This window comes from Mya arenaria, chromosome 5 (genome assembly GCF_026914265.1).
Source record: "Mya arenaria isolate MELC-2E11 chromosome 5, ASM2691426v1".
NCBI classification, from domain to species: domain Eukaryota; kingdom Metazoa; phylum Mollusca; class Bivalvia; order Myida; family Myidae; genus Mya; species Mya arenaria.
This window is the reverse complement of record NC_069126.1, coordinates 11,813,550-11,824,548: the sequence shown is the minus strand read 5'-3', so window position 1 is coordinate 11,824,548 and position 10,999 is coordinate 11,813,550. Positions and strand designations below refer to the sequence as shown.

The window sequence follows — 10,999 nt, the reverse complement described above, 5'->3', positions numbered from 1 at the left end:
TTTTCTATGTTCTGTATAATGTGAAAGATGTCGAACTGGAGACGGGTAAGAGTTCTCGTGTGTATGCTGCTATAGGTTTTCTATGTAGAGGATGTGGAAGAGTTGAAATGTGTATGCCGTTTCAGTATCGAATGTTGTATTCTCAAGAGATAAGAGAGAGTTGAAATGTGTATGCTATGTTCAAATGTTGATATGAAGATTGTTGAAGAGGATAGAGAAAGTTAGGATAAGAAATAGTGAGAAGTGTTTGTTTAAACGCTTTCCTTGTACACATAAAAGACTCAACAAAGTACAACAGACAATATGTTATGAGGGCTACAAATAAATATGTAAAATATTTTACAATTGCATATTCATAACAAAACATCATAATAATACAATAACTGTTCAAAATGCCGAAATTGATGTATTACCGTTACAACACCCTTCTTGAAATGAAAGATATAATGTAATTCATATTCGACAATATTCACACACGAAAACAGTGTTTAAGGTCCAACCTTTACAGCGTTACTTCCTGTACTTTAAAATAATTAACATTCATTAAATCGATCATGTTAACATATCACAAATCCTTCATTTGAACACTCAATACAAAACAATACTAATCATCTGTTTTGATTTCGGGTAATATACTATTCTGTTTCGTATTCTTCTTGGTGTTGACCTCTGTTGTCTCAACCATTTCGTTAAGCATCGGAAGTTCATTTTCCGTTTTATTGAGGACATCCGGGTCCTCAGAGAAAAGCATGTACCCAGAAAACGAGGAATACATGTAACCATGTAGATAAGGTGCGCGCTGCAGACGAACGAGCCATACCTAAAACAATAATATAAATGGTAAAAATGAATAATACAAACAATGATTCTAGTGACATATTTATCACAAATCACATTTAGCTCCATACCGATTGCCAAAGGCATTTACATAACATTAACCGTGTGACAAAACTGCCTAACCCCGGGTGCCTCCGATGATATACATGGGTATACTTTTTGATGTTTGTTCCGCTAGCTTAATGGTACTTGGTACAAATAAGTACTCGTGGATATCGTGGGTTTGGCTTTGCTTTTATTGCGATGTATGGTCGATTTACATGACTAAATTCATTAATACAAATGTTAAATAAACAGCTTGCTATTAAACCATTGGGTCTGGGGTTTGGACGATTACAGTTAAGATACAGAGTTACACACGACAATAGGATATTTGAGTTTACAATATTATAGGGAATTTTAAGGTTGTGGTTTGAAAAGGTTTAGAGGTTTTGTTTACATTACTTCATGAAAGGTCCGAGATGTTTAAGGACTGTGACCGGGGTTGTGATTTTGAATTGATTAAAAAATGTTCGAATCGCCACTAATTTCTTATAAATCCTTATAGACTTTATCAGAAATCAATGCAGTTTTTTGGGACAATTTGTTTTAAAGGTCTTATAAATTTAAGTGTGTAGTTCAGTGGCAGTGTTCTCGATGATTGTTAAAATATTAGGGTTGCAACTGCATGCGGCAACAAGTTTTTTAATCATGAAAGAACAATGACATTTTTCAATATCACGCTGCCTCTTTCGATTTCATTATGACAAACTGTTTTCATATTGCGGGAGATAACATGAGTGCGTTTTAAATTAATGAAATTGTCGCCCAAGGTAATTGTTTTCTTTTAGAAGTATATAGAATTAATGAGTTCAAACACCCAAGACCTGAAAGATCTTCTCATCATTTCACCCCTGTATTTATATTAGGGCTTGAAAAGCATGTATGTTGGTTGTAAGTGCATAAAGCCTATAATATAGGTATATTTGAACAAAAAGCAAGCCAAAAAGAGAAATTAGGATCTTTTTGTGCAATCATATATCACTATATTCATACCATTTTTATTCGCCTTTAAACAAGTACAATCTTGTTGTTGGGCATTTCATTGTAGTTTTTATAGTAATGCTACGCAAATATCAATAAGGGTTATACTTTGACGGAATTAACGTAGGACCGAGCCAGCATTACCTGCCTTGTATAAAGCAAAAAATAATCTAGCTGATAGTTAAGACAAATACGTATGCTATATTTCTGTTTTAAGAGTTTATCACACAGTGGTTTGTGTTAGTTTATACTAGAAGAAAAAAAAAATCGTTTTACTTAAGCATTACTGCCAACCTTCCAAACACTTTTGTCCGGGCATCAGCGTGCTTGGTGATGCAACCTTACTTTTGGATAAAATGTATGAATATTGCATGAATGCCACACATATGCCTACTAACTTACTAAATTAACACTTCGTAAATAACAAAAGATGTCGTAACACTTCGTATTTATTTCGAATGGGTATCTATGTTGGTGTATATCTGGACTTGATGTGTGTGCTTTTTAACAGGATATTTGTGCAAGTGAAAGAAACAAGGCTTATAGCTAAATTTTAATATAATGCATATGATTGTTAAACGTTAAAGCGCATTGCTTTAAGCATTATCATTATAACGTTTCTATAATAACAATACATGTTGGCCAGCTCGTAGCCTAAGGATTAACCATGCGACCGGGTGGCTCTTACGTAACGTTTCTTTTTGTTTGCAATTATTGATAAAAGTTTGGAATAGAATAAGATTGAGAAGTTAAGAAATAGTTTGAACCCCCAATAAATCCTTGCTCCAATAATCGTTCCAAGGCGGTTATAAGTGAACATATTTAAATTAATGAGTGGTCTTTCTGTGTTGTTGTTGTTGTTGTTGTTGTGTACGTTAAGTGTCTGTTAGGCTTTTGCATTCCGTCTATAAACGGGGTATTGGTTTATTGTTTAGGCTTTTGGCTTGTCATTATAGTTTTGATTGTATTATTGAGTTGATTTAAGACTATTTGATAATAATACCCTACATAAACAACGATGTTACCTGTTGGTCCCTGCGTAACGTAAGGAGGGCTGTGTTGGACGAGGTCGCCCAGTAAGGCACGCTCTCTGCCCACACCGTCAACGTCATCCTTCCGTCCTCCATCAGCATCACAGCAGCCTACAAAATACTTCTGTATAATAAACTACAGGAAAAGATTGTAAACGAAGTATATGCCAAAATTTTGATCGCTATTGATGTTAAAGACATTTGTTGGGTCAGACTTTCTTTTAACTTCCTATTTGTTATATTAAGGCTAATTAAAATTTCAAATCGGTATATAATATTATAACTACAAATGTTTCAACTTCTGAATAGTTAGTTTCATTAAGCATATTCAAATTTAAATTTAATATATCACATAGTTATTACAAATGTTTTATCATCGAACATACTTGAATAAAGCTAATTCGAATCTAAACATCGAAAAACTTCTGAATCAATCTACAAGTATTGACTTCCGGTAACAACATGTATGGATATTTTGAAATGCATTAGTATCCTTTTAATATAATGTATCAAACAAACGCACAAAAGAAATATGATTGGTGTATGACATTGTACTGTGGTTTTATTCTGTTTGATTTTTCTGAAATTCGTATAGTCTTATAAATATTTCGACTGCTTAATATTTTGTCATGCATTATACAAGAAAATAGACCATCGACGCAACAACAACAACAATATATATTCTTAACATGGTTACGTATCGGTTAGCAACTAAGTATTATAAATGCGATACCATGTTCTTCATTTAACCAAACACAACCAATGTCGACATCTATTCAGCAGGGGTATCAGTTGACGCCACTATGTCACAATTTACATTTTAACAACCTGTTCAGCAATATAACCTATCGACATCCCTGTGTCGCAATATTACCTGTTTACGCCACTGTGTCGCAATATTACCTGTTTACGCCACTGTGTCGCAATATTACCGTGTTGATACTCCTGTGACTCATTATTATATTTTTAAGTCACTGTGACGCAATATTACCCGCTGACGCCCCTTTGTCGCAATGTTACCTGTTTAGGCCTCTGTGTCGCATTATAGCTTTTTGCTACAGCAACATTACCATTGGCGCCACTGTGCAGCAAGATTACTTGTTGACGCCATTGTATCGCAGAATGACTTGTTGACGCCACTGCGCCACAATATTACATTTTAACGCCACAAGGTCGCAATATAGCCTGTTGACGCCTCTGTGCCTTAAATCCACCATAAGTGCCACTGTGCAGCAATATTTCCTGTTGACGCCATTGAATCGCAGTTTGGCCTTTTGACACCACTGAGCAGCAAATTTATGTTTTGACGCCACTCGCACGTCGTAATATTGCCTGTTGATGCCCCTGTGCCGCAATATTACCTGTTGACGACACCGGGACGCAATATTTCTTGTTAACGACACTGTGACACAACATGGTCTCTATTGTTTCAACATGTGCAACAACATAACCGTTTGACGCCCCTGTGCCGCAAATTAATTGTTTACCTTACCGTGCCGCAATAATAACTTTTGACGTCAAGGTACCGCATTTTTACGGCTTGACAACCCTATGCTACAATATAATCTGTCGAAGCCCTTGAACAGCAGTAATAACTGTTAAAGCAACTGTATCGCAATATAACCATTTAACAAACTGTGTAGCAATATAACCTTTTGACGCCAATGTGCCGCTTTATCACCTACTGATGACCAGTGCAGCAACAGTACCTGTTGACACCACTTTGTCGTAAACATTTCCTGCGGACCCCTCAGGGTCATTATATTACCTTTTCATGCCCCTGTGCCGCAATATTACCCATTTGACACCTTTGTGTCGCAATATTACCTTTTGACGCCCCTGTGCAGCAACTACCACTGTAAAATGATAAGTGCCTGAGTAAGGGGCTGTAAATTTTCCGGTCATCGGGTTGTAAGCTTCGCCTACATTGGTGACAACTTTGTCCATAATGAGGTCAGTGTTAGCGTCCACAGGACCAAGGTTCTGCCCAAGCCCAACAAAAAATGCAACTTGATTGATAGCGGCCGCCGACTTACCTGAAGAAGAGATGAATTCAATCATGTTTCAATAGTATGCCAAAAGGGAGTTTACAATTCAAACAAATCCTCATTGAACAAAGATAAACCCATGCGAACTCATGTAAAATTGTAACTATTGAGGAAACAATGTTAAAATGTGTTCGCCTGATTTAAATTTAGCAAGTGACACATTTCCTTTTATGGTGTAAGAGGAGCAGACTCAACAACAAAATGTTCGCATATGGGCTTTTGTTGGGTAACTGCCCATTACTTCCCATTATAACAAATGTACCAAATACAATCCTGACCCTAACTTCACGCCTACTAAACGCAAGCTCAACAGCTATCGGTGGTGCAAAGAAAATGAGTTGTCGACACTTCCGTGGTGTAGTTGTGACTTTTGTTCTGACGGTTTATCTATGCACCGAAATGTAGTTGAAATGCTTGCAAACCTCAAAATATGCGCAAGTCCTAATCAGGAGAAAACCGTCTTGCGCCATAATTAGTAACAATATATTGAAACCAATCTGAAGAAAAGATGCTGTTATACGACCATATTATCCGATGTTCGAAATATGTCTATTGGAAAAAAATATCAAATGCAATACAAGTCACACTCACATGTGTACAAATACACAAAAGGCACACCTGCACCACGGAAGTGTCGAAACTCATTTTCTTTGCATACATTGCGGAGCTGGCGTTTAGTAGGCGTAAATGTAGCCTTACATATCAATATCATTTACGGAAGGAAGGAATAAGTACCCATTTTATACCCATCGATGTGTGCGATACAGACAGCAGAATGTACAGATGGGCAGAAAGCGAACGACATATCTATAACTATCTACTTCGTCGTCACGTTGGAATAGTTCAAATAAACAAAATTCATAGTTTGGTTACTGAATTTTTAAACACAAACATTCGACAACTGAGATTTGACGATTTTAAGTATTAGCAAATATTACGTGTTTTTAATTTATGCATTTATGATTATAACTACGTAGCAATCATATTTATGTTGAAGCGTTGAATAAATATGCATTCATGGTGTCATCAATCTGACGAATGCATACTATTTACAACGATTTTAACTTTACCAGTTGCTGGTGAAAGACAAAAGAAAAATCAACACATGAATTCGATAACGAGAGTAATTATATTTATTTTTAGTCGTAAACAATGCGTTCATTTGCCATATTTTTGTGTCGTGACTTTAGTCGCCAATTAATTTGTGTTTGCCAAAGTGCAATGTATAGTGTTGTGATCATAGTCGCACAGTTACTTTTGTTTGGCAAATTATGGTGTCGTGGTTATAGCCGCGCAGTTATTTTTCATTAACAAACTGTGGTGTCGGTATTACAGTGATATAATTACCGTACTTGTAATTGCCATAATTTTAACTGTCCCCTTGTTGAAAGTGTATGTAATAAATCATATATAAACTATATTTACAATATTACAACTCTTCTCAGTGTATTGCATTAAACCTATCAGAAAACGTATGTAATAAATACAACACATATTCACATTGAAGCAAAGGCATGAATTTGTGCAAGATGCAAAACATAGTTTGACCAAAGGAGCAAACAAACAAATAGTAAGGATAACCGTAACAGTAATTACTCATTTCTTCACATGTTTGCATAGTTAATAAACTTTGAAACCTAAATCAGGGATTTCTTTTAAATTTCCGATAACAAATTCACAAGTTTAAACATCACTGCCTATATATAATAAACTGTAAATCAGCGTTTTTTTTGCGAATTCCTAATTGCTTAACAGCATTATATAAAAGTTAAATCGATCCCAATAAGGGGAGAATCCTCTTCAAGAGTAGTTCGGTAATTTGGTCTAAGACAAAGTACTGTTATTGTTAGGAGAAATAGTTCCAAGAACGGAAATGTCCTGTTATCCAATTTATCATACATTGACTTGACGGGCTTTAGCTGTTCTCAAGAAATTAGAATTAATGAGAATAATAAACATTGGCGAACTCACTGGTCTAGCAAATGTGAGGAGAGCCGATAAAATCTCCATCGAAAGGCTGTTTGCAGATACGAATTTAATTATTTTCTTAGAAACTCCACGTACATTGACACACAACGTCTTATTGTGAAGTAAACAAGCTTTCAAGCCTAGGCTTTTGTTTTTCTTATTTTGTGATTGTTATAAAAAGCGACACACAAAGTACCTTGAGAAGAATGTATTAAAAGCATCTTAAGTTTGGCTTAAAGGTACCTAACTTTATTTTTCATGCATCAATATGTTATGTTGTAGGTCATTACAGAAACAAGATTAATGCTTTTAAACAAATCAACACTTCAATCAAGTTTGACAGCGCAGAAAATAAAAGCGTTAAATGACTGATAATAATAATAGTTTCAAGTATGAAAGCGGAACAAGTGTTTCATGCTTATATCTAATGTTATTGAGATCTCGATTTTTGTTCCCTTCACATGTGATCATAAGGCAAAGCTTGACCTTAAAGTTGCACATGACAAACCATTTTGCCAAACCAGGTATTGAACATTCAATAGTTCCACTATTTTAAGAAATCCTTATACTTATAGTCGACAAAATAGGTTTTGTCTTTTTGACCAGGACATAAAATTAAAGTAGCATGTCTGACAAGACGTACGACACTTTTTTTATATGTACACACACACGAGAATTAAAAGATAGCATCTCGAAAAATAGCCTCAATATAATCAACGTTTGGTTACTGGTGGTGACAGCAAAATAGTTTTATACTTTTAGCCTCTAACACTTGTATTTTAGATAGATATTTTGTATTTAATCCGACATCCGTGCATATAATTCAAGTGTAATTGTAGAAGTCTGCCAGTAAGTAGGACCAAATTGAACACGTAAAGCTAGCCCCATACGACACCAGTCGAACGGAAGCGCTGCAAGATACATGGATGCTTCAGTAGTCCCCGACACGTGACATTTCGTGAAAAACTGCAATAAACATATCTCCAGCACGTAAAATTATACTGTGGATCAGTCTTTGTCCTTTCCATGCAAACGACTTATGATTCTGTTCTTGTTTTCTTTTTCATAGTTATTGCAGACTTACAAACATTGGAGAAGAATTGTTTTTAGAAATTTAAAGACATTGTAATTACTTTCCTTTTAGCAACGACACGATGCAGAAATAATGCGGTTTTAATGTTAATGTGATCAAAACGCGACGGATTCTGCCATGATGTCATAGTATGTATGGCTATTTTGTCTGTGTCCTTTGAAATTTAAATAAAAATCATTTTTCTCCGCTTTCAATCGTTACTTCTTAGACCATTTTCCGAGTATATGCAGCGTCTAAAAACAATAAGCATCTATAAAATATAATACGTAAAACAAATAAGCTACTTCATGGTTGTACATATTTAAACAAATGTTTGGACAAGTGTAATGCTATTTGTGTATTACACAATTAGTGTATAACAGTGAACTGGTCCTTCACTGACAGTTCCAAGGCGGCAACCCTAATATTTATTGATATAGCTAGTTTAAAGAACGGTTGGTCTATCTCTGTCTCGTTTAATATCCCCTTCAATATCTCCTTCAATATCTCGTTCAGTGCTTTTGGGACCAAGCCTTGTGCTTGTTAACATGGTGTTTTTGTATTAGGCTGTTATCGTTGCTTATTTGTAAAGCTGTACTGCTTTCGAAGTTTCAATTTTCTCAAATATTGTATAAAGCACAGAATATCACAACTGTATCCATAGAACTTCGAAAGCAGGAAAGCTTTGCAAGTTGAAAACGATGTCATTACCAAGGTTGTTACCTTAAACAAAGTTTTGAGCAATCGATCGGCCCATTGCCAATCATGTATAAGGATGTGTTGTTGTCATAAAAAAGACTTATTATTTTTTAATATCATTAGGGAAAGTAATCAGATTTTTTCCCATGGCAGTGATTATACTATTACAGCGTCAATTTTGATAAAAAAAACATGCAAGAGGATGTTTTTTATAAATAAGATTGGGCCGAAATTTGTGCGTGTGTATGGGATTTCCAAAATTAAGTAAATAACAAAACACTTGACGTTCTTATTAATGTGCTGACAGATTCGAAAGATGATCGTGTAGTCAAAGTAGAAGAATGGTTATAGTTTTAAGCTATGTTTTGATGCATTTTAATGCTAAATTTAGGTAAAGTTGTAATTATGAACTTATCTGTTAAATGTCGTTTTTTGTTTCAATACCTTCACATTAATGTTATATGGTTTTGATTTGCATCCGTTTAAGAGGTGTTACAATTTGGAAACTGATTGTGTATGAAGTAAGTGTCCATCATTGCGAAGTTGCATTGTTTAGCACAGTTATAAATTAAAAATTATATCTACGGAATGCCCCCGTAAACTAGGCCCAACAATTGTGTTTAATTTGCCTTGTGAATGAATCTTAAGAATTTAAGGTATGTTACCGTAGAGTCCCGACTGTTCGACCATCTTATATTTGTGTCTGGCTCTTTCGTTGTTATCAATAGATATTTCACCATAACTATTTTTATAACCAGATTATATTAAATTCGTGAAACACCAGCTTGTTTTACTCAGAATAATAGCTATTGGTGTAGAGTGGTTTAAACTGGAGACACTTAAAATTTATTTATGTTTTATCACAAGTATTAGTAGCTGCCAATAAAACAGAGCATATCATTATTTTAGTCTTTAGGCGTAAACAATAATAAGTTTGCTTCATCTTTCAGCCATAAAAAATGCTAGGTAGGTCGGAATTTGTTATTTGGAGAATGTTCTGTTATCAAAAACTATAACGTGTATGCTTAAGAACACTTACTTAGTATTAGCCTCACTGATTATGTTAGTCAAAATACTTCATTTTCAACTTTAACAAATCAAACAATGATAAAGCATATTTCTCAAGGTAATACAAAGGTTTAGGGTCGTGGCAATAAAAAGGGTATATCGGAAACCCTGAAACAAACTTTAATTTTTACGCCTTATCCTAAATAGAGTAATGAGAAGTTAGATCCACGACCAAGTCGTCTCCTTATGATAAATGATGGTGCAAGTATCAGGCTATGCACTCATTTTGACATTAACCCTATGAAACTCGTTTTTCGCTTACGTTCCAAGGCGGGAAACCAATTATACGGTATAGGATAAAGTCTGAGAGTGTACTTATTAACTAGCCTTAACCCTAGGAAATGTGTTTTTCACAACATTGTCAAAGACAAAAAAACGAAAGTTTTAAGAAATAGAATTTGATGAATGTGTGATAAAGTTGCGGCTTTTGTATTGCGCATGCCTTTTTTTGTTTTATAAGCCGCTCATGTACTGTTTTTTAGCTTTGACATTGCGCCTTTAAACTTATTCATCGTTAATTGTTTGGCTACTATGCTAGTCCCTGTCCGTTTTTTTATTAATAAAATGTATTTCCAAAACACGACAAAAAACTACCAATCTTCCCTACCTGGTACTCCTGGTTTTCCGAGTATCCCAGGTTCTCCGGGAGGTCCTTTTTCACCGGGGCGTCCCGCCGGCCCCCGCGGGCCCCTTATTGGCAGTCGCACTGGTGTCCTGCTTGTTGTGTCCCCTTTACACGTTATTTCCAGTTCGCAATGACCAGACGTGATATCATCGCCAACTTCGCTCACCTGTCGACGTCCTGAGTGACGTGTTTTGTCACGTCGTTGTTCACCATCACCTTTGCCATAAGTCATAGAAATGGCATAAACCAGAAAAGGCAGGATAAGTAGCAAGGCATTCATGATGTGTACTTCGACTATCTTCTCTTACTGAAATTTATTTGCAAAGTATTTAACTGATTAAATCAAGCTCATTTTGAATTCGAATTATTTTCTTGTTGTTTATAAACACATTGTAAATTATCACGCAGTTAAACTGTACTTGTTATGTCACGATGAAGGCATTGTATATACGCCTGTAAGTCATTACAAAACCATTGATTACAAATGTGACGTCGCTTCACTTTCAATTTTAACAAGTGTATATTTAAGCCCGTTAATATGTTTCAATAGTACGTTGTATCTTGAGAGTGTCCAGACAAAATATTTCCCAAGAAGGAATAAGCACTCGGCTGAATAAAGAAGAAGAAT

General features: G+C 35.3%; 1 protein-coding gene across 1 annotated transcript; it reads right to left on the bottom strand.

The window, feature by feature from the left end:
• Positions 1-580: 580 nt before the first annotated feature.
• Positions 581-10,651, bottom strand: LOC128235434 (complement C1q-like protein 4). The gene is made up of 4 exons (XM_052950255.1): positions 10,354-10,651; positions 4,719-4,927; positions 2,886-3,002; positions 581-820 (listed from the first exon to the last, which is right to left on the bottom strand). Exons 1-4 carry the CDS (start codon positions 10,649-10,651, stop codon positions 605-607), a joined length of 840 nt encoding a protein of 279 aa, XP_052806215.1. The 3' UTR covers positions 581-604.
• Between the last annotated feature and the right edge of the window lie 348 nt (positions 10,652-10,999).